The 23,624-nt window shown below is 37.9% G+C and overlaps 2 protein-coding genes across 5 annotated transcripts in view; one reads left to right on the forward strand and one right to left on the reverse strand.

Annotated features, from left to right (window-relative positions):
• The window catches only part of GRL (transcription activator), a 39,888-nt gene extending 30,690 nt beyond the window's left edge, over positions 1 to 9,198 (forward strand). For all 4 annotated transcript variants that reach the window (XM_088858096.1, XM_088858094.1, XM_088858095.1 and 1 more), the window contains exons 16-23: positions 144 to 225; positions 460 to 570; positions 1,499 to 1,624; positions 1,701 to 1,840; positions 1,924 to 2,020; positions 2,447 to 3,441; positions 4,454 to 4,648; positions 8,298 to 9,198. In XM_088858096.1, the coding sequence (XP_088714222.1) occupies positions 144 to 225; positions 460 to 570; positions 1,499 to 1,624; positions 1,701 to 1,840; positions 1,924 to 2,020; positions 2,447 to 3,441; positions 4,454 to 4,648; positions 8,298 to 8,778 (2,227 nt within the window). In that variant the 3' untranslated portion in view covers positions 8,779 to 9,198. The remainder of the gene's footprint in view (positions 1 to 143; positions 226 to 459; positions 571 to 1,498; positions 1,625 to 1,700; positions 1,841 to 1,923; positions 2,021 to 2,446; positions 3,442 to 4,453; positions 4,649 to 8,297) is intronic.
• Positions 9,199 to 9,769: 571 nt separating this feature from the next.
• Positions 9,770 to 23,279, reverse strand: SRX (sulfiredoxin). Its single transcript, XM_011630174.2, has 5 exons — positions 23,135 to 23,279; positions 22,842 to 22,996; positions 11,048 to 11,081; positions 10,793 to 10,886; positions 9,770 to 10,668 (listed from the first exon to the last, which is right to left on the reverse strand). Exons 1-5 carry the CDS (start codon positions 23,217 to 23,219, stop codon positions 10,653 to 10,655), a joined length of 384 nt encoding a protein of 127 aa, XP_011628476.1. The 5' UTR covers positions 23,220 to 23,279; the 3' UTR covers positions 9,770 to 10,652.
• Positions 23,280 to 23,624: the final 345 nt, after the last annotated feature.

The raw sequence follows: 23,624 nt of genomic DNA on the forward strand, positions 1-23,624 counted from the left end.
TCTTCTTTTACCTTTTTGCTGATTGTCTGGTATAATATGCTGGCTATTCGCCTTTGGACTCCTTTTTTACTGTTTTTGGTTGAAGAATGTCTCAGATGGTCGACCATGGTTATTACATTTATCTTGAATGTTTCTGCTTGCAGATGTGTTGATGAACTTGAATCTCAGTTATCAAGGCATGGGAGTCTTAGAAAACTCTATTTCTATCATCACCATCTTACAGCAGTAAGACTTCTGCCAAATTTTCTTTTTTATCTCACTGACTGCACATGCTTGACTCTATTGATTTTCATTATATTGTTATTCCAGTTTATCTTAGAGTCATCTCATTCATCTTCCTTCAAAATAAAGTTTTATATTTCCATATGAGAATTGTTTTTGTGGTGTAATTATAATTGTTGGGATAAGGCTCGGATGATGATGTTGATTATCATCTCAAGATTTTCTTCTTCAAATCAGGTCTTCAGGAACACCATGTTTGGACCTGAAGGACGCCCACAACACTGCTGTGCCTGGCTTGGTGTGGCCAGCAGTTTTCCTGAGAATGCCTGTATAAGTTTGCCAGAGGAGGTACTGTGAAATACATTCCTATCCACCTTATCTTTGATAGAAATGCTTTTACAGAGTGATTAATCAAATAATATGATTTTATTTGTCAATTGAAAATGGTTTAGCTTGGATGGTAGCAACCCGGCTTTTCTATATGGGTTGATTCTTTTAAAGATGTCAATCTATCCGGGATTCATTGACATGAGTTCTCTTGTTTTATATGATTTAATGTCTTCATCTCCTCAGGATGAGTTCAGGATGTTTCTAAAGTTTAGTGGAGTAAACCAAGCATAACGTTCCAAAGATTTTTCTTCTGAAAACTTCCAAAACCCTAGAGGAAATATAGGTTCTCTGTTCTCTTACTCTAGTACATGTAGTAATGTAGGACCATAACTGTGGACTAAAATGCAGCATGCATATGTACATTCTCAGGATATTTTGTTGTTTCATACAAGGTTTCAGAAACTGCATGCAAATTATTCTTTGAAAATATACGGTATCCAAATTTCTCTATGGTTCCAACCGAACTCCCAACTACAAAAATTATCCTTGATAAATGTTCAAGGTAACACAAGTAGCTTCTTCTCATAAATCGAAAGCACACTTTTATGGTTCATCTATATCTGCACACCTATACACATCTCTTTAAAATGAAACAAATTGCCCATTTAGGGATTAATGTGTTTCCATTTAGAGGGACACAAGAATTTCCATTTCCTATTTTTATAGGGCAATAGTTTTCTAGATAACTCAAGCATGTTTATGGGGAAGCTCCCCCCCCCCATAAACAGGCTACAAGGAGACCAAATAAACAAGTTTTTTGTTATACTATGCGCTAATCAATTCATAAAGTTGGTTATACATTTAATTCTAATATTTGCCATTATTATTTGGAGAATAAGTGTGGGGCATTTTTGAACCAAATCCACTCCTTTTCTTCTGAATGCAGGTCACTAAAGTAGGCCGTGATGCAGTTGCATATGTTGAATCACTTATAGAATCCATCATGGGTGGATTGGAGGGATTAATCAATATTCTAGACTCAGACAGTGGACTTGGCTCTGTAGAGCTTCAGGTTTGTTTCACCTTAACTGAGATATTATCTGCCCTGTGTAGGCCTATGGTTAACTCATATGCATAGAATTTGTCAGCTTCTTCCAGAGCAAGCAGCAATTCGTCTGAACCATGCTTCACGAGCCTCAGCCACTCCAGTTAGACCGGTTAAAGGATTATCTGATCTACCCTTGCCTGGCCATGAAAGTTGCCCAGAAAACAGTAATTCTATCAAAATGTAAGCTCTTATGATTTACCAGAGGCTTACTTGCCTTTCCGTTGATGGAGCTGGTTTGTTTCTGAAATTTATGTAATTGACAGGATAGAGGCTGCAATGCAGAGGTTGACGAATCTTTGCTCAGTTTTGAATGAGATGGAACCAATATGTGTTCTCAATCATGTTTTTGTTCTACGTGAGGTAATTTGCATTGTGGTTGTAAACTAGCACATTATACCCTGGGACCTAATGGTATACACCTGCAGTTCAACCCTTGAAGTTTGTCCCAGAGCAAATGAAGCTAAATCTACCTTTCTTTTTTCTAGGTTGTATACTAGCGCATTATTCTCTTTATATAAAGTTATGAAACAGCTTAGTTTAACGCCTAAACCTTTAGATTGTAGGATTTAATAGGTGGTCTTCTGTTTCAAGTGTTCGTTATTTTTTTTCTTCAATATGTTTTGGATGGTTTTAGTTTCTATACTGCTGATGCAATGTTTTCTAAAAACTTTCCTAATGTTAAGACTGGATGCTCTTATCAATATGATTGAATTACTGAATCAATCTCCACATGTTTCCATTGACTCAGCATTTGACAAGAATTTGTTTCTTAAAATTTTGTCGCAGTATATGAGGGATTGTATCCTCAGCAACTTCAAAAGAAGACTGCTTGCCATGCTGAAAACAGACACTGACCTTCAGCGTCCTTCCGTACTCGAGTCCATGGTCCGCAGGCACATGACCATAGTCCATATTACGGAGCAGCATGTGAGCATGGACCTCACTGAAGGCCTTCGTGAAGCCCTACTCACCGAGACATTCTCAGGCCCCATTCAAAACCTACATCAACCCTCTGAAAAACCATCAGACCAACTTGTGGGCCCTGCAGTTTCAACTGTCTGTGAATGGTACATTGACAACATAGTCAAAGACATAAACAATGCAGGCATCTTGTTTGCACCCAAGCATAAGTGCTTCAAGAGCGCAAGGCCAGTCGGTGGATTCTTTGCAGAATCTGTGACCAATGCAACAGAGCTTAAAGCCTTTGTTAGGCTCTTTGGCATGTATGGGGTGGACCAACTTGACCGAATGATGAGCGAGCATGTGGCCGCACTTATAAACTGCATTGACATTGCCCTAAAGTCGAACAAGGATTCCCTTGAGGCCTTCTCTTCGACCATGCACAATTTTGAAGTGGGAGAAATGGAGGGGAGCTTGAAGCAAGTTGTCGATGTGGACACAACTGTGGGTTTTTGTGTGCAAGCTGGTCGAGCTCTTGCATTTGGGGGTTTGTTAGCTGAGGCAACAAGGGAGGTTATGGAGGAGAATGTGCCCCTTGTCTTCTCGATGTTAACATTAGTGGCTGAGAATTTGCCTGAGGAAATGCCTGAGAGAACTGAGATTGCAAGGTTGAGGGCAGTAGCTAGCAGCATTGAGTTGGGTTGGAAGCGTGACACACAATGGGTGAGGTCAATACTAATGGAATTGGGAGGAGCCACAGATGGCTCTTGGAGCCTGTTGCCTTACCTATTTACCACATTCATGATGTCTGGGTTTTGGGGTGTGACTACTTTTAACGTTGATATTGGTGGTTTCACCAATAATATACACTGCTTGGCACGGTAACATGCCGCCTCTCTCTCTCTCTCTCTCTCTCTCTCTATATATATATATATATATATATATATATATATATATATATAGTCAAAATTCGGCCACCTGGCTGCCTAGGAAGGTCCTAGCAGGCCACTGAAGCAAATGGGCTTAGGCAGGCATCCTAGGTGGCCATGTGCCTAGTTGCCTGCCTTGAGATTGCGCCTGCCAGGGTGACCTTTGCACACCTTAGATTCTCTTAAAAAAAATGAAAAAAACACTATAACTGCCTGGGGAGAGGGAGTAAACATTTTTTGTATTTGGAGAGAGAAGTTGATCTTTAGACGGTTTTATTATAGTTGTACTTTTGTTCATATGTTTTAGATAAAGAAAAGTACTCTTTTTTATTTTTGAAAGAAATAAAGCATAATTGTTTTATTTAGGGAGAGAGAATTTGGTCTTTATAGATATTTTTTATTGGATTTGTACTTTAATTCATTCATTTTGGAGAGATGAAGTACCTCTATCAATTTTGGGAAGAGGGAAATCACGGTTTTTTATTAGAGTGAGAGAGAGGGAGAAAGTTTTTATTGTAATTGTATTTTTGCTCATGAATTTTAGATAAAAAGTACCCTTTATTAATTTTTGGGAAAGAGAGTGTGGTTCTTTTATTTAGAGAGAGAGAGAGAGTTTATTATAGTCGTATTTATTTATTTATTTATTATAGTAAAGAGATAAGTACCTTACATTAATTTTGAAAGAAATGGCACATCTACACTGTAGCACATGCACATGGCCATGACATTAATATTATCTTTTTTATATAACTGCACATTGCCTGGCATTAATATTGTCTTCCTATACAAGCCGAAACCATAAGAGGAAGAGAGCCTGGGGAGTGATGCTATAGCAGTCAATACCCACCCTGTAGTGGTCACCCTTGGTTTGTCATCCTTGCCACCCCCCCTCCACGCACACACAGATTTATGTAAGTACATACATACATACATGCTAAGTTTATGTACATGGCTGTTGTTGCAGGTGCATGAATGCAGTAATTGCGGGGAGTGAGTTTGTTCGGGTTCAAAGGAGGGAAATGGAAAGAGTCTCCAATGAAGCACCTGAGGCTGAAGCTCATGGACTAGTAGCAGTTGAGGCAAGCATCAAGTCAATGATGCAGCTCTTTGTCAAGAGCTCAACTGCTGTTATGCTTGATTCAGGGGGTGAGAATAACAGGTATTTAACTTTCAATTAATTCATTGAACATATCCTCTACTGGAAGGAGAGCGGGGGTGGGGGTGGGGGGTGGGGAGCGAGGGGGGGGGGGGGGAGAAAGAAAAATCAGCAAATATAGTTGCAAAATAGTTCATATCAGCATGTAACATTCTTTTCTGGTCTCATCTATTCAAAGAACAAAATACGATAACCACCAGCCAGAAGGTGCAATGTGTTGAGAGTTCAGTGGACTAGTGAAAGAAGTGGCCATTGGAGTTCCAGGGAATAAAAAAAAGAGAAAATTCTCTTCTCTTTTATTAATATATCTGAATTCTACTTACAATTGCCATAAAAGTAAACAAGAAATAAAACCCTAAATACAACCTAGGATCTTTCCTCTTACTACCAAATAAATATTCAAGGGTTGAATACAAGCTTTAACAAAGAATTCTAATACAAATAATGTTCCTGAAAATTACAATAAATTAAACAATAATAAATGAAAATAAACTGAAAACAACTAGGATGACTTACTTGTCTTTGCCTACTGTCACCCACTTAGGACTTGGTACATTCCACACCCAATTACCTGACCAATGATGCATTTTGATCCTATTGGCCCTACTGAATTTCTTGAGTCGGGAAGATCCTTTAGACAATAGCTTTTTCAGAACTAGGTTTTGAGAGAATAAAACCAATTAGTTTTCTAGACCCTTTTGAGACTCTTAGGGTGTGCCACCTTAGTGGCACCTCCTTTTTCAGAATAACCTAAGCATGCCAACCCAAGTTCTCTAGAATGGTGCATGCCACCCCTTTTTAGAACAAGGAGAGAGAGAGAGAGAAAGAGGCGCGTGGAGGAGAGAGGAAAGAGGCAAGGAAATTCAGATAAATTTCAAATGTTGAGAATGAGGGGGTCTGCCCTCTATTTATGACCTTCAAGTGGGTCTAGGCATGCCTATATGATCTAGAATTCATCTTGGCCATAAGAATCCCAAATAATATGTGAGGTGAGACAGAAATAAATCTGAGTCATCCATCCAATGAATCAGCCAGCATAATTTAGGGAGAAATCTAGTAACCTTATCCCTTTTATCTTTAACGTACATCCACTTTTAGTCAACCTAGGATAAAACGAATCAAAACGTATCCTATCTTGACTAGAACTTCCTTTGTTCTCACTAAGAGATCGTAGGAATTCAAAGTCAATGATATTTGGTCTAAAACAAAAGATGTAAAAGTATAATTTCAAAACATAAAATATTCTCACTTTCAAAAAAAAAAAAACTTGAAAATATTTCATGAGGTTTCCTTCTATAATAAAACATTCTTATTAAAAGTAACAACCAAAAATGAAAAGACATGGAGCGTCCTTATTAGGCTAGGACATGTGGGCCCCGTCCCACACTCATGTGGGGCCCCAACGTGTGAGCCCCTCATGCGGGTTCCATAATGCCCTAGGGATTTTTGGAAATTACACAAACACCTTTTTAGAGTTTTTTTAATTGTTGAAAATTATTTTAAAAATTCCTAAAAAATACAAAATCATTTTTGAAACTGAAATTAGAACTTCTAGAAGTGGATTGCTACCAAGGGATCAAGGAAAATAAGTCACGGCACTCCACCCAACATAGTAACTGTGATCCTCGACTATCTTTTCAAGCCGGCCCAACGAAGCCCATGGCCCATAGTCTCATGCAAGGGCTTATGATTTGCTCATCAAAATTGGCAAATAAATAGTGAAACCACAGTTCCAATATGTGGATTACTGGTCTTCTCCTTAAGAGCAAGTCACCCACACATCACTGTAGTAATAGGGGGACTCTCTCTATGCACATGTACATATATCCCGTTTTATGTTTGCTTCTCGGTACTTTGCGGTTGTCATGTATGAATGCCGTGGAAGTTTGTTGAGAATTTAGCCTTCGCTCTCACAGGCCTACATCCGTACACAGGAGACCACAAAGCCCTTTGGGCTCGCAAACTATCCTAGGCCATCCTACCAACCTCAACAAGGGATGGCCCTCTTAAAACCCTATTCAATAATTCCATATGCCCAGAAGTAAATGGTTTTTGACATGACTAGGGCCATGAACTACCTAACCCTAGGTCAGTCAACCATCATATACACTCCCACTGAAGTGTATAATCCACTATAATTCTTTATTTGCATACTCTTACAAGTGTTAAAAGGCCACAAAACCCCCACAACTAGTTCATATCAAAGCTCAGATTTTGTTTGACAGTAATCCATGTGACTAGCGTACAAACAGTTAGTTATAGTTGTTTCTCAAGTAAATGAAATCTAGGTTTGTTTTGGTAATGAGAAGACCTAATTATATACTCCATTAGGTTTGCCTACAAACTGCTGAAGCATGGTGAGTGGTTCACTGCTTTTAGGTTTCATCCAATTTCACATACCCCACTCCCATGGAGCAATTAAGTCTACTATTTGCAGTAAACCATTCTGATATTCAATGCAGACAAAGTCAATTGAATTTCGATTTGAAACTCCCACAACCTCTGAATCCAAATGATTCATGTAGTAAAATGGTTCAAAGGGAGTCAGAAGCAAGCAGGGTCAAAGGCCTAATTAGATCAGGCTCTAATAAGTGGAGGGGGAGACAGTCATGGAAAGTGAGAAGTTGGGGACTAACTGCATATGAATAGATCTTACTCGATGGAATAACAGCTGGAACATCTAGTAGTAGGTGTTCTGAAGGGAAACTAAGAAGGCAAACGTCTTCATTATGGCCTAGTTCTATTGTATACCAATTCATATGGCCGAATTTAGTATGCAAAGATGTATACTATAATCCAACATACTATGGAAAAACCAATCCATTGGGTCATCACCTCATTCAAATGGATAAAGAGAGTGGAACCCATCGGAACAGGATATAATCCCCTCATTGGGTTCCACTTTCATCCCATCTCACTCAGCCACCTCAACTAACCATGATAACTTGATTGTATACTGATTCATAATTGCAAATTGATTTAGTTTGCATATATGGAAAGGTATACTATAATCCAACAAACTATTGAAAAATCAGTCCCATTCGGTCATCACCTAATTGAAATGGATGGTGAATTATGAGTGGGACCCATCAGGGGTTCCACTTTTACTCCACTCAGTCACCTCAACCAACCATAATAATAACCCTGAGCTATAGTTAGTCATAATCTATCGGCCGTAATCTCCCCGATGTGTGTGTATTTACACATTCACACACTACGTTAATGGTGAACTTAGAATTTCTTACTCCAAAACTTTTGACTATAGAATCCGGTTATATGTTCAAAATGACTTTTGACTATAAATAGTTAATGTATTCTAAAAGAGTATTTTCGTCTTTTCAAAATCCCTCCAAAAATTGATCTTAAATTGAAAACAGATCCTTTTGACTTTTTGAATGATGATTGGATTTTAAAATCAATTTAAAATTACAAATATATCCTCTTCAAAATTTTCAAACAAGTCATTGGTAATGTAATTTTTATATCTGTAAGGGCATTTTGTTGTCAAAAAACTTGGGAGTAGAAAATTTTAAGTTCACTATTAGTATTGTGTATTATGGAATAACCCATATATGTTATGTGTGTGAGTGTGTAGTGTGTGTTTTCAAAAGTTGAAAGTTAGTTGCGTAATTGTTCTTTATTATGCACATAGGTCTAATCTTGTATCCAAGATCATTTTCCTGGATCACCTGTGTGAGATGTCTCCCTACCTTCCAAGGACCACACTCGAGTCCCATGTGCCATACTCTATTCTACGCTCTCTATACCACCAATATTACGGAAACTGCAGAAATCCAATGGGTGGTCCTTTATCCTTACTCCAACCATCACCTCGCCATTCACCAAGTCCTTTATCATTAGCGTACACATCTCCAAGAGTTGGGCGTGCAACTCTTGAGCTAAATGGGAGCAGCTCGACCTCTTTCAAAGCATCATCAAGACTCCACGAAGTTGAGACTTCAAGCATACGGAGCACCGAGAATAGGCCCCGACATGTGAGGAATTCAGGCCCCTTGGAGTATAGTTCCAGTCGGAAGGTAACATTTGTTGAGGGCTCCAATTCAGGGAGCACAGGCCCTAGCCCGTTGCCTAGGTTTGCTGTTTCAAGATCAGGCCCAATATCTTACAAATGAGTGGCTGTGTGCTTTCCACTTCTTCCCTTAATATAATTGCTTAATGTATGTATGATGGTTTGCTAGTTAGCTTGGCTGGTTTAGGCAGAGCTCACTGGGTCCATGTCTTTGTGTGGTTTTGTTGTTTTCTTCTTAGATGAGTAAAGTTCATTTTCCAGTGAGTTAGATGCATTACCATCATGCCCAAAGTGGCTATTGACTTCAGAAAAATGGCAAACTATGCCTTCAGCATGAAATCTGATGGGCGAGAATATGCATCCTGGTATCTTGTAATGATTCATGATGCGGGTGTGATGTTTCAACTATTCAGACATTGAGATCACTTTCAGCCTGCTGGACGCCATGTCGGATGTCTTGGAAAACATGTTGCTTTCCCCATTATAATACAGCTGCCAAAAAGTTATATGCTTTTTTTATTTATTTAGTGGTTCCGAAAAGTTGTATGTTTTCTATGCATACATGACCTTAGATGGGAAGGTTAACATAATACCCACTGGTTTAACATTTTATTTTGATCTTGAACTTTCCATGGAATCAGTGTGGTAGCTAACTCCAATTATTTGGAAAAAAGTTTTGGGAAAAAGTTTTGGCGATAATGGTGATCTTAAAGTTTTTATGGATAAAAATATCTGTAATACTGCAAACAGTTTGGGAAACCAAATAAAAAATTGTAGATTATATACAAAATATTCCATTAGGGAACATTGTTTCAAGTTGGCTGGACCGCGTTTCTATAATATACGGTCCCAAGGTACAAAGCATCGATTTTAATGATGGATGCAAATAGGTGGTCCATCTAAAAAAAATTAAAATTGAAGGTCCAAATGTTTTCTTCATAAAATCATTATTTTTCTTTCTTAAAATTTATTTATTTATTTATTTCATTATTTTTATTTCTTAAAATATATTTATTTTTTTATATTCATGATCTCCATGTTAAATGATTTTCTTTCTTAAAATTTATTTATTTCATTATTTTTATTTCTTAAAATTTATTTATTTGTTATAGTCATGATCTCCATGTCAAATGATTTTCTTTCTTAAAATTTATTTATTTCATTATTTTTATTTCTTAAAATTTATTTATTTTTTTATATTCATGATCTCCATGTTAGATATTACATGTCCTTAAAAATTGGTCAGAAAATCCATCTCAAAAACAGAGTTGTAAGTGTTGACTCATTTTTACATAGACTCATGGAAGCTGTCCTTCCATAAGAGATCAAGGAGCCCGCATTCTGTGTGTCCGACACGCATGCATGCACAGGCAGTTTCCTACAATTATTTGACAAAGGAGTCTTTTCACTAAACAACACTAGGCATGCCTAACCTTCTTTGGTCGTACAAAAGAAAGTCAAATCTTCGGAAATTGAGCTTTATTTGAATTTGAACAAAACGAAGCTCAATAAAATCAAAACTTATCTATGACATGGCCAATTAATCAACAGTTGTTTAACTATGCTTACCATGTTCACACCTCGGCTTACGGTTCATATTGCTAATGATACTATACCTTTCCATTGCAAGCCAAAGATCGAGCACTGACAATATTCTGTTCCAATTTATTGCCCATAAGGAATCATATCTTTCTTACATTTCTAAAATCATTCTTTTTTTTTGAGTAAGTTGAATTTTATCATTCTTCCCATACAGATCTGAAGTTTTATATCAGCATTTCTAATTAAATGTTTTCCACAACAATTACTTCTTTTTCTTGAAATACGACATATACGCGCAACATTGACATTTCTATGATACAATATGGATCAAATGTAGTATACATGCTACAATCCAATCACCATGCTTCCGTCTACTATATCTTAGTATTAGACTCAATTCCTTAATTTGATATATAATTTGAATTTGCATTGCTGTTAACGCAGGTGATGCCTGTGAGACAAATATTAGAAACACCATGTCATTGAAGGTTCTATATAAGGCAATTCAGAAAATTGCAAAACAACATCAATAAACATAATTTATCAATGAAAGAAACATGCTATAATTGTTTCACCTGAGAGTTTCTTTAGTGCCACGCCGAACTTTACAACGTATGCTTGCAAGTCCAAGCCGTTGGTGAGCTTCAAACCGGTGACAACCCGAGAAACCTGATGAAATTAAACCAGGATCTAGTTATTTATCATAAGCAAACAATATAATGGACTGAAACAGGAGATTTAGATATGCCCTTGAGAACATCTCCAATCTTCAAATCAGTCGACTCTAAAGATAATATACTATTGTCACAAATCGATTTGAAAGCACACACCATAGTAAACTCCATCAACCTCGAGTACATCAATCTGAAACAGAAAACAGATCAATTATAGCAATTGGGCATCATACGGAACATCGTAAGAAATAAAAAATGGATTCAAAAGAAAGGGCTGCATAAACGAAGGAACTCATGGTATCATTGAACAAATCAAGAAAAAACCATTAGAGTTTGCTTGAATACTTCACATCATTTACCGAAAGAAAATATCAACTAAATCAAGAGCAACTCATAAGTTTCAGAAACATCCCAAACTCAACTTCAAAGAGACATGAGGCACATTTTTGATATTCAAATGGCATGCACCCTGGTTCTAGGAGTATTTTCCATCTCTCTACACATCCTAAACTCAGCTTCAAAGAGACACGAGGCACATTTTTGATATTCAAATGCCATACACCCTGGCTCTAGCAGTATTTTCCATCTTAAGAAAGTTCCCAGTATGTTGAGCATCATTAGAGAAACAAGAAACATGTATTGCCCATAGCTGATACGGGGCATGGACCCACTCAGATTTAAGATTGACGGTTCAACAAGAAAAATGGTAAAATAGAACCTATACATCCCACACACACACAGATAATGAATGAATAGCTGCATGCTATTTGATATTTGCTTTTTACAGTTATAATTTATGTTTTTCTTTTTTTTTGAAGAAGAAATAATCGTATATGAGAATATGATTTTTATTTTACAACAGAAATCTACGATAGAAAAGTTGACATTAGTGTGATATGACGTCTTGAAACTTAAATCCATGGAATTCTAAAAAGCATGGTCAACAATGCAAGAGTCAATTACACTAGTATGGCCAATTTGATCCTAGGACGTGATATTCTGAGTTTTACAGTTGTTGAGACTGATCCATAGATAAATCCAACTGACTAGTACTCAAATCAAGTCTGGTTCTTGTAAGGTGATTAAACTATAAACAATTAAAAAGAAAGAAAGTGATTAAACTATAAGGGTAGTGATTCTATGAGACCAGCTCCTACACGAAACCTGTAAGATCTTAGTCTCTGAATTCAGTGGCTTACTATGGAAGGGCGAAATGATCTCTGACTATGCTTGAAAACATTTAATATGAAATAGCAGCATAATAGGCTAACAGTCTCCCTTGGAGACTATATACGGAGCATAATAGTTGCCTAATTATGAGTAACTCTCCCTCATCCATATATTGCTCTGTTGCGCCTGCTAGTTCATCATCAGGCCCCTCATTACAGATAGGATCCATTTCAATATCCCACTCCAGTCCTCATCCACCTCATGAAGGTATGTAACTATTTGCCTCTTGGGGCACTTGAAAGTGCAGTGCCCCTGTTCACCACATTTGAAACACTCAATGCTATATGATCATAGCATGGGAAGCCTTGCTCATGACAGGGTTCTTACCTACTTTCAGCCCATCACACGATCAAAAACTCGGGTTAGCTGACTCCCATTGCCGTAGATTAATACTGCCCTTTAGTGGCCAAGGAGGACCCCTAGGTGAAAGAAGCGAACATCAGCGCTTCTCTTCAGCTTTGCCTCAGCCTTTAAGGAATACCAATACGCCTCACCAAGATTAATCATAGTTATTCTGCAACTCCCGGAACAGATCTCTTAAGGATCTCGATTTTTAAATTTTGGGAGCTCGACCCCCTGTTAGGAATCCTGATTCCTATTATTAGAGATCTCGATCCCAATCTTAAAAACCAAGACAACAACCAAACTAATAATTTTCTTTGTTTATAGCCAGCCAACCAGCAGCACAACCATGCTTATATTATAGTTGCATTCCTTGCTCGCTATAAATAATGAGATCCCCACTTTAAAGAGTATAAATAATCCTAGATTACCATAAGCTTTAAGGTTGACAATAAGATCCCCCAAAAGTCGGCACCAAGATCCCCAAAAGGTTGGAATCTCGATTCCTAACATTTGGGGATCTCGATCTGTAACATGTGCATTGTATGGATGGCATTTCCAACCATAGGAATCTTCTAGCATTTCACGATCCCCCACTCCCGATCCCAGTATTGTTCCGATACCCATCCTAACAACTATGAGATTGATAGGCAGCTGTAGGATCGGTTCATCTTGAATCTAGAGTTTCAAGACACTGATTCAGAAAGCTATGAGCTGATCATCAATTCCTTGAATTTCATTTCAGCTCATTAGTAAGAAAAATTCCTCTATATATTCTTACACGCTCTTCTCCTTCTGGAGTAAGTGATGGAACCTTTGCATGGGAGTAATTGACCGGGACAAACTTTTCCTTTATGCAAGCGACTTGCCTACAATTGCTGCCACTAGATGAGGGAAAGCCTCCTTCATTTGGGTCGCTACGAACTTCACCTTCTACTCGGGTAGCACCTTCCACTCAAAAAATGTCTCGACGCTAGCAAGCCAATCTAAGAAGTCACTTGGTTGTAGCTGACCGGAGAACTCAGTCATCTACCCAAATGCCTCTATCTACTCATTCCAAGGCTTGAACTAGAAGCTCCTCAAGGGGCAAGTCCCTCCCCTAGTTAGGAAGAGAAGCTTCATCCTTCCCTTGGTTTTGGAAAGGATTCTCTTCTCCAGGTTCTAGTTCATCACTCTCATGGACAGCCTAACCCAACCCCATTTGGAACAAGTTTGGCACTTCCTGAGGCAGCTCCTAAAATTGCCCCACAGATCAACAAAATCCTACCCCGTAGGCCCAAAACCACAAACAGAGCCAAGCCCTCCACGAGCTCCTCTACCAGTCAGTGAGCAGTTGCAGCATCCAAGATGCTCTGGGAGTCAACCCGCTCTGATACCAGTTTGTGAAGGATCAAACAAAGAAAAACAAGAGAAACATGCTAACGGATCGAAATAGTAAGGGAAGTTTACAAGCCAAACTCCATAGCAACACCTCTAGCTAAACCAGGAAACCCTAAGGATAGGACTCAAAAGCTGAGTCTACCATCACATCATAACCTATTTATATCCTTCGCTGACCAAAGCGCAATCCAGACCATCCATTACAAACTTTAAATAACACCAATGAATGGTTTGGCCTTTGAAGGCCATTTTAGGCCCCTAGAGGCCCCTTTGACAAAATCAGTTTTTACAACCCATGGAGCTGGTTGGAATATTGCAGGGTTCTGCAGAATAGTAGCACACCCTATTCTGAGCTACGAGTGAAAAGCTATGCATCATTGAATGCTTACTGCTCACAAGACTGCCTACATCAAGAATCCACAGAAAGACATAAAAAAACTAAAAGTTCAATTAAATATAAAGGAAGATTAGAAGCTGAACACCTATTTATAAACTAAACCTTAAGAAATCATAATTCTAATATAACTTTAAGTCTTAATAAAGTAATTCAAATTAATTGGACTCCTAATTAAAATTGGACACCAACGTGACAGTTTTACCCCTACATAAAATAAAGAGGCCCTTTACCCTAACTACTTTTGCAAACCATGCCTAAAAAACTTAAAAAACCTTAAATTAAACACTTAAAAAAATCCAAAAGCACGTCCTTCAAATTTAACAGAAAATATTGAAAAACACAAGGCATCATGTCTTGCATTATTCTCCCTAGCAGTATGCCCCACTATAATGTGTTGAAAATAAAGGGAATAAGCTTTATTGTATTTGACAGGCAGAACTGTCATTTACCTTTTGTTTTGTTCTTATTTGTCTTATTTCTCTAAATAAAACAGTATTATCCATAAGTTGTAATTAGGTTGTTACTTAATGTTAATAAGAGGGGTAGATGTCACTTGAGACCTCCACGGCACTCTCTTTCCTTCTATCTCTTTATCTCTCTCACGCCTCTCTCTCCCCCTTCTTCATCTTTATTTTCTTTCCTCTCTTTCTCTCTCTAGGTCCTAACTAATTGTTTTCCTTTCTACTTTATTTCAATTTGGTATCAAAGCCAGAAGAGGAAAAAAAGGGAGTCGATCTCAAAAAAGATGTGCAGGAACTATGTTTACGGCTGATGTCATCCTTTGGGTTAGATGATGTCGTCATTTATCTAAAACCCTAACCTTTTTTCTCCAATAGTAACTGTGCCAATGGAGGTGAGGTTTTTTTAATGATTTTGGATGCCGATCAAATATTTATTCAAAAACCTAGCAGTGTTTTAAAATGCGGGATGCGGCCAAAAGCAGTGATGCGGCTCGATGAAGTCCGGATGTAGGTGCATCGCGACGATGCGGTCAATACATGCACAAAAAATCTAAAAAAATAGGTTAATACATAGAAAAAAAAATGGAGGTGATATATGTGATAGTAGGTATTTTAGTTTAATGATTAACTCCAAAATTATTAGCTGTCAGAGATTCTATATCCACTATCTCCAATTTTAGTGCTCAATTACTTCACGGCCTCTGAAACCCCCGATTTCTTGTCACAAATTCACCTAAACTTCCCCAAATCAACAATCAAAAGGTTCTAATCAATATCCAAGTATCAAACATTACCCAAATCCAAGATCTGAATGAAAAAAAATTTCCGCCTAAATTTCTTTTTTTGCTCAATTTGATCCAAAAAAAGCCACGAAAGTGGCTGTAAATGATCGTTTAGGGGGTTTAATACCCTCCCAAACTGTTTCCCCCAATTTTTGATGGTCAAAAAGACCATTTTGCCCCTCCTCAAGGGGCACAATCTTTTCTTTTTTGTAAAAAGCGATGCGGCTCTGATGCGATGCGGTCTGATGTGGCGCATATGCGACCGCATAACTCAAAACCGCAAATGCAGTCTATGCAGCTGCGTTGCCCACCGCGTACCGCATGATGCGGCCACATTTTAAAACACTAAAACCTAGTTGTTGGGTGGATTAGGGTTTGTATACCTCAATCAAAGAAATATTGTTAGTGTTGTTTTTTGATGTTTTTCTTGAAAACAGGGGAGTGTGATCAGATCTAAGGTTGTAACTAGATCTATAAAAGCTTTTGTTTGAAGAGATCAAAGGGTGTAACTTGATCCTGATTGGTGATTAAAATTTATGAGTATAACCAAATCTTAACTATAGTAGAGAATGTCTCTACAGGTATCAAATATGGAGTCTCCTACACCCTAAATTACCACAACCATATTTGATGGCAAGAACTATATAGAATGGGCCAGGTCAGTTAGACTATTTCTGAGTGGAAGAAAAAACTAGGATACATTGACGGCCGTGTGGAAAAACCAGACCTAAAGGATGTTAAGTATACAGACTGGGAGGCTAAAGATAGGCCTATTATGAATTGGATACTATTTTCTACGCAGCCTAATATGAGTCGATCCTTTATGAACTGCCATACCTCTAAAGGAATTATGGGAGACAGTCTCTAAGTCCTATTCCCAAAAGAAAAATATCGCAAGGGTTTATGAATTGGAGCAGCAGATCAATGACTTTAAACATGGTAACTTGTCACTGGGAGACTACTATGCTCATTTATGTGGTTTTTGGGATGAATTAAGCTAACATCAGCCTATACAGTGTTCATGTGCAAGAGAATGGAGAGAGAAATTGTAACAAACGAAGATTTTTCATCTTTTGAAGGGAGTTAATGGAGAGTATGAAACAATCAAGGAGAATGTTCTTGGTGGAAAGACTTTGCCATCACCTGGTACTATTTTCTCCCGTCTTCAGCATGAAAAAACTCGCTACAAGATAGTGTCAGCGTTTATGGGTGAAATTGAAAGATCTGTCCTATTCACAAGTTTTAGTGGTAATCGAAGTGGAGAACATTTTGGAAGTCATGGTGGAGGCCAAGGTGGTGGATGCGGCAGCAGAAACGTCACATCTGATGAGAAGAACAAATTAAAATGCACCCCCACTGTGGGAAGACTCGACACAAGAGGGAAAATGTTAGGATTTGGTTGGACCCCCAAGACAACTTTCCAAAGGCAAATTCAGCAACAATCAATGAAAGTATTGTCCCAGTTACTCAACTATCTCCTTTGAACCTCAAGAAAAGTTGGTGACCATTCTTAAAACAGAGCTCCTAGATCTCAAGCAGCAGGCTTCCATTCGAGGAGACCATTTTTCCTCATCTACTTCTCACATTGCACAATCACGTATATCCGCATCAACCCATCATATCTCCGTAAATAGCTCTTAAACCCCTTAGATTATTGTCCCTAGAGCAACTGAATATATGAGTGGTACAGCTGATTTTTTTCTTCTTCTATATCCCTTTTTCTAGTCATGAATCAATTAACATAACAGGTGGTTCTCTTATTCCAATCAAGGGAAAGGGAACTATACCTATTACTCTTATTAACTTGTCCTCCACCTTGCATGTTCCCAATCTTTCTAGTAACCTCCTATTAGTTAGTAATCTCACAAAGACCCTAAAATGCAGTATAACCTTTTTCTCTATTCATTGTGTATTCTACTACTTGACGGTGAGGAAGACATTTGGGAATGGTCGTGCAAATGGAGGGTTGCACTTTTTAGAGACTCTTGATCGCACCTTAACTGTAGCAGCCACATCTTCAATTGTTAATAATTGTAAAGAAAGGGTGCATTTGTGGCACACCCGACTTGGTCATGCATCGTCTTTACTTTGCATTCTTTATTTCCCAAAAATGTTTGAGTGTTTGGATCAAGTTCAACTGCAATGTGAAATTTATGAGTTGTCAAAATATTGTAGAACTTCATTTCCTATTAGTAGTAATAAAAATAGTAATGTTCCTTTCTCTCTTATACACACTAATGAGTGGGTTCCTGCGCACCAGTTTCATTTGTGTTTGGATTTCATTTCTTTGTTACATTTGTAGATGATTCTTCTAGATTTACAATTGTCTATCTCATTAAACACAAAGATGAAGTTGCTAATCTATTTCAAGTCTATCACAAAATGATTAAAACTCAATATGATGCACAAACTAAAGTCTTGCGATCACACAATGGGGGTGAGTATGTTTCAAGCCAACTTAGATATTTTCTTGATCAAGGGATTGAGTTCCAAACAACACGTCCATGCACACCTCAACCAAATGGTATAGCTAAGAGAAAAAAATAGATACTTGTTGGAAGTCACCCGATCTTTTACTAGGAATAAAGGTTCCAAAAAAATTTCTAGTCCTGTGTAGTTCTCACTACTGCCTTTTAAATGAATAGCATGCCTTCTTGTGTTCTTGAGGGAAAATCTCCCACTGAAATTGTTCATCGTAAGCAGTGTTTCAAAAAGCGCTAGGCGGGGCCTAGGCGACTGGGGAGGTCCAGGCCGCCCAAGGCGGGTGCCCAAGGCGTGCCCAAAACCTGGGCGGCCCAATAGAAAGAAAAAAATTGTAGGGTTTTTCTCTCTCTAAAATAGGCTCTAATGGGTTTTAGGTTTCAATGAACCTACAACCAACAATTTTGCCCCTTTAGTATTAAAAAAATGATAAAAAAATGCCCTCAACGAGGGGAATTTCCGCCCTTGGGCTGGGCACAGGCCTTGAGCGGCCACCTAGGTGAGTTCAGGCAGCTGCCTAGGCAGATTCCCGGATGCCTAGGGATATCCACCTAATTTGGCTGCCTAGGCCGGGGCATTTCTGAACTGCCTAGTGGCCGCCCAGGAGCTGGGCAATCTGCTTTTTAAATCACCAATCCTAATTCACCCATGTTCCTTATACCTCCCAACGTGTTTGGTTGTGTGTTTGTCCATATCCTTGGTCCAAAGAGGGACAAGCTTGACACCAAAGCGGCCAAATGTATTTTTATGGGGTATCCATCTCAGGGTACAAGTGTTTATAATCTTATTACCAAGGTCCACCATGTGTCCATGGAAGTCATTTTCTTTGAATATGTTTCATACATTTCCATTACAGGTCATGAGTGCTCTCTTCAGGGGGAGAATAAAATACAGTTTAGTGACGAGGGCACATTAATTGTTCCCCTTCATATTTCCACACTATGTTTATCTTAAGAGAAGTGGTTTATCTAATGGCTTATCTAAAAGAAATGGTGCACATTTAGAGGAGTTGAAGATGTATACCAGGAGAAAGAAAATGGTACAACTTGAAGTTCTACGAGACCATACCTCAAATGCTAACCCAGAATCAAGAACTGTTCTTGACCCAGTAATTCTTTCACCCTCTCAGAGAATTCTAATTCGGAATTAACTAGTGCTATTCGCAAGGGTACATGTTCTTGCAATCAGCATCCAATGAGAACGTCATTTATCCACAATTTTGTGTTTACCTGTCCTCATGCCTTCATATCTGCTCTATCCTCTGTTAGAATACCTTCCAATGTTGTAGAAGCACTTTCACAACCTCAATGGAAAGCTACCATGGTTGACGATATGCGAGTATTTGAGCAGAATAATAGATGGAAAATCACCAACCTTCCTAAAGGGAAGAAGGTCATAGGATGTTGATAGATATTCATTGTAAAATATAAAGCTGATGGTACCATTGAAAGGTGTAAAGAAAGATTGGTTGCAAAAGGTTTCCCCCAGACTCCCAGAATAGACTACTTAGATAATTTTACGCATGTGGTCAAGTTGAACACTGAGGATCATTCTTTCACTAGCTGAGAATAAATCACAGCTACTCCATTAGCTAGATGTTAAGAATGCATTCTTACATGGAGACATCCAAGAAAAAATCTATATGGTCATGCCTGTTTTCAAATTAAAGGGGAGACAAGAAAGGTTTGCAAGTTAAAAAAGGCAATATATGGACTTAAACAATCTCTTCAAGTATGGTTTAAAAAATTCAATAAGATGCACGACTAAAAATTGGGTTCACAACGAGTCAAGTTGATCATACACTAGTCGTGTGAAAAAGAATACCAAGGTTTCAAAAGACGATCCGCCTGGCGCTTGGGCACTTGGTATTCACAAAACGGTCCGCCCAGTCCCTAGGCACCTAAGAGACCTCGAGCTGCATGCCTAGAACTAGGCGCCACATTTTGGGCGGCTGTACCTGGGAGGGCACTTAGGGTCGTGGGCCTTTCTTTAATTTTTAAAGATGCCCAAAAGAAAAGGGGGTAATTTTGACCCCCAAAAAAGTTTAAATAGATTATAGGGGTTATTTTCGACCCCTCAAAATTAAAAGAACACTTCCACAAGCCCTAAAACTCTTAGCTATACTTATTTGTGAGAATCAAAAGTACTTTTTGTGGTTTGAAAAAGCATCCTGAACTTTTCTTTTCTCATTGGAATTATTTTTAGGGTACTATTGGAGGTTGGAGAGTTGGAGTCCATGTTATTATGGAACATGGAGAGTTGGAGACAATTACTAATGGGAAAGTATATAATTAGACCATTTACCTTTGGTACAAGGTGGTCACAATTAATCTTCACCATTAGATGTGAAATTAGGTGGCTGTATTTATTTCATTGACCAAGCTCAAAGTTTAAAAAAAATTTCTCATACTTTGTGACACACCCAAGCTATCAGATTTCACATCGGATGATTGTTAGTAATTGTGACCTCCCTGTACCAAAGGTAAATGGTGTCATTGTATACAATCCCATTACTAACACATAGACTAGACTTTTAACTTTTTTAAAATTTTATGTGATTTGAATTTTGAAATTTGAACAACTTTATTTTTAACATGCAATATGTTTGTATTGAAAAAGTATGTTACAATACATACAAATGCAATAAATTATGGAATTGACACAAATATATATATATGTATATATGCGCATTTAGACAAAAAATATATGAACATATCTAAAGAATTTGCACTACAGGGCGCCTAAGATTCTGAGCATCAGGCCGGACCCCTAGGGTTTTTCGAAACCTTGAAGAATACTGTTGGAATTATTGCCCTAATAGTGTATGTTGATGAAATTGTTGTGACAGGGGATAACGCAACGAGTAAGGTGTCTGCTATTAAAGATTGAAGAACCCTTAAGTATTTTTTGGGCATTGAAGCGGCGAAATTAAAGAAAGGGATAGTCTCAGAGAAAAAATGTGTTCGACTTGTTACAACAAACGAGGATGTTGCGATCCAAACTTATGAATACTCCAATAAAAGTCAATCATAAACTTTATGGAGAAAGGGGAGAGTTACTCCAAGATCCTAATCAGTAACAATGAATATTGGGCAAGCTTATATACCTCATAATCACTTGACAAGACATCTCTTATGCGGTTAGCATGGTCAGCTAATTTATGCATGCACCATGCAAAACCACACCTTGATTCAATGTATAGAACATTAACATATGTCAAGTCTGCACCAAGGAAGGGATATTTTTCTCTAATCAAGGACATCTTGATGCTACAATTTGCACAAATGTTTACGGCTAAATTGATAGAAGATCCACAACTAGCATTGTACCTTCGTTTTGGAAAACTTGGTTACTTGAAAAAGTAAGAAATAAAATGTCATAGCAAGATCAAGTGCTGAAGCAGAATACAGAGGGCAATGGCTCATGGTACATGCGAAGTAATGCGGATCAAAAGTGTTATTTTTTATTTGGGGTTTAAAGTTAAGATTCCCATAACTTTATTTTGTAACAATGAAGCAATCATTCACATCGCAAAAAATCGTTTTTTTCATGAAAGGTAAACACATTAAAGGAGATTGTCAGTTCATCAGAGAGAAGATGGCTGCCAAGATCATTTAGTCTCCTCATACAAATTCTAAAGATCAACTACTAAATATCTTTACCAAAGACGTTAGATGGGACAAATTACATGATATCACAAGCACTCTAGTCATGATTGATATCTGTGCACCAGCTTAAGACGGAGTGTGAAAATAAAAGGAATAGGGTTTATTGTATTTGATGGGAAGAACTATCATTTATCTTTTGTTTAGTCCTTATTGGTCTTATTTCGCTAAATAAGGGCAGTATTGTTCGTAAGTTGTAATTAGATTATTGCTGAATATTAATAAGAGGGGTAGAGATCATGACACCTCCACCCCACTCTCTTTCGCTCTCTATCTCTCTCTCCTTTCTTCTTCTTCATCTTTATTTTCTTTCCTCTCTTTCTCTCTCTAGGTACTACCCAACTGTTTTCTTCTCTAACTCAATCTCAACTCAATGTTTCCCACTCGGAGCCATTACTTGCCCCTTTTCTTCTCACAACCCATGGTTGACTTGCCCTCGGAGTCAGTCTACCATTGTTCAGACTAGCAGCTTTTCTATCACCTTAACATGAGAAACAGATATCCCATGCATGTACACTGAGTTAGAGTTCCCTTCAACCCCAATTATTGCAGAGCTTGAGACGCCCTAAAACCTAGAAGAGACTCTCACCAATCATTGCAAAAGCAAGTTTCTTCAAAATAATATATCTCAGCCCTTTTTTCCTTTGATGAAGATTTATCAACCCATTATACACCTCAACAAAACATTGCAGGAGAAAAAATAAACACACAAATAGGAAACCACTCACGCATCTTTGTTCCTCGAAATCATAGGAACTTATATAATTGTTTACTACAAGAGAGTTATGTTCCTTTATATGGGTTAAAGGAACTTTAAGAGACAATTGTTCCAACCAAGAGAAAACACATGCATATACTCATTAGTTTCCAAGTTTTAGTGATGCTTTTGAGAACCAAAGGCCATAGAGAGCACAAACCATAAAGCCTATGCATTTTCTTCTTCCAAAAGACTATCTTCATATATGCATCTTCATTGTCCCTTTTCTTCTTCTGCAGAATGACTTACTTCAATTCTAAATTACATTTCTGAGTTGTACCAATTTCATATCATCAAATTATATATACCACACTCAGGCAATGATGTTAAACATTTCTTCTTCTTTTTTTACCATAATTATCTTTCCAATTTTGGATCACACTCGTAGCATGATACCCTAATTTAGCAGCGACTTTTCTATCAAAATTAACAGGGCCAGATATCAACACACTGACCGGTTCTTGGAGTCCAATTTCCTGAATACTTTCCATGAGATCCTTCACTTTTACAGGGTCATTGGCACGCGTCCTCGACAGAGGTCTACGTATCTTCTCCAGTGGAATTTCAAGTATCAGAGGACCTCCAGACTTGGTATTTTGATATGGCGCTCCTACATACATATTCCCCAAACATATAAGACACACACCACATTTTAACACCCAAAAGTAAAAAGCAAAACCCAAATGAGTGAATTGGTATCCGCACAATCAAACCCATTGCAGCTAGTGAGAGAGAGAGAGAGAGAGACCGTTTTGAGTGTAGTTGATGGCCCTGAGTGAGAAGTTTGTCTTGGGGGCAAGCTGCAGGGAAAGTTGGAGAGAGAGATAGGCCATGCTTTCCTCTCCCGCTCCTGGACCAAATTCTTCCTCTCGGGCTTACTCAAACGTCGACTTACACATAAGCGATTCTAGGAAGATGAATTTCAAAAGGAGAAAGTTTATATAAGTCCGAGGCTCTAAACAATCAAATTAGAGCGCACCTCAAAATTTTCACAAGAAAATTTCATTAGAATATTTGCTTTGATGCTCAAATTGATCATCTCGACCTCACAATGCATGAACATGAGAAAACAAATCGATTTCAAGTTTTGGAAATAATGCATCTTGTAAATTTTCTAGATTTGTTCAACCTACTTACTTTTTAAGGTTGAAATTTTTTAATTAAATATAAAAATATATTTTAAGATTATCACAAAGATTTCTAGTATTGAAACCGTATTTTTCGACACTATTTGTTTG

This window comes from Amborella trichopoda, chromosome 2 (genome assembly GCF_054954075.1).
Source record: "Amborella trichopoda isolate Santa Cruz 75 chromosome 2, AtrichopodaSantaCruz75HAP2 v2.0, whole genome shotgun sequence".
NCBI classification, from domain to species: domain Eukaryota; kingdom Viridiplantae; phylum Streptophyta; class Magnoliopsida; order Amborellales; family Amborellaceae; genus Amborella; species Amborella trichopoda.

Excerpts from the sequence above, each read along its gene's own strand:
- SRX (XM_011630174.2), bottom strand. The coding sequence starts at position 23,219 with ATGGCCTATCTCTCTCTCCAACTTTCCCTGCAGCTTGCCCCCAAGACA. Across the intron at positions 22,997-23,134 it reads CATCAACTACACTCAAAACG|GAGCGCCATATCAAAATACC; the intron begins GTCTCTCTCTCT and ends ATATGTATGTAG. Across the intron at positions 10,887-11,047 it reads GGTTGATGGAGTTTACTATG|GTTTCTCGGGTTGTCACCGG; the intron begins GTGTGTGCTTTC and ends TAATTTCATCAG.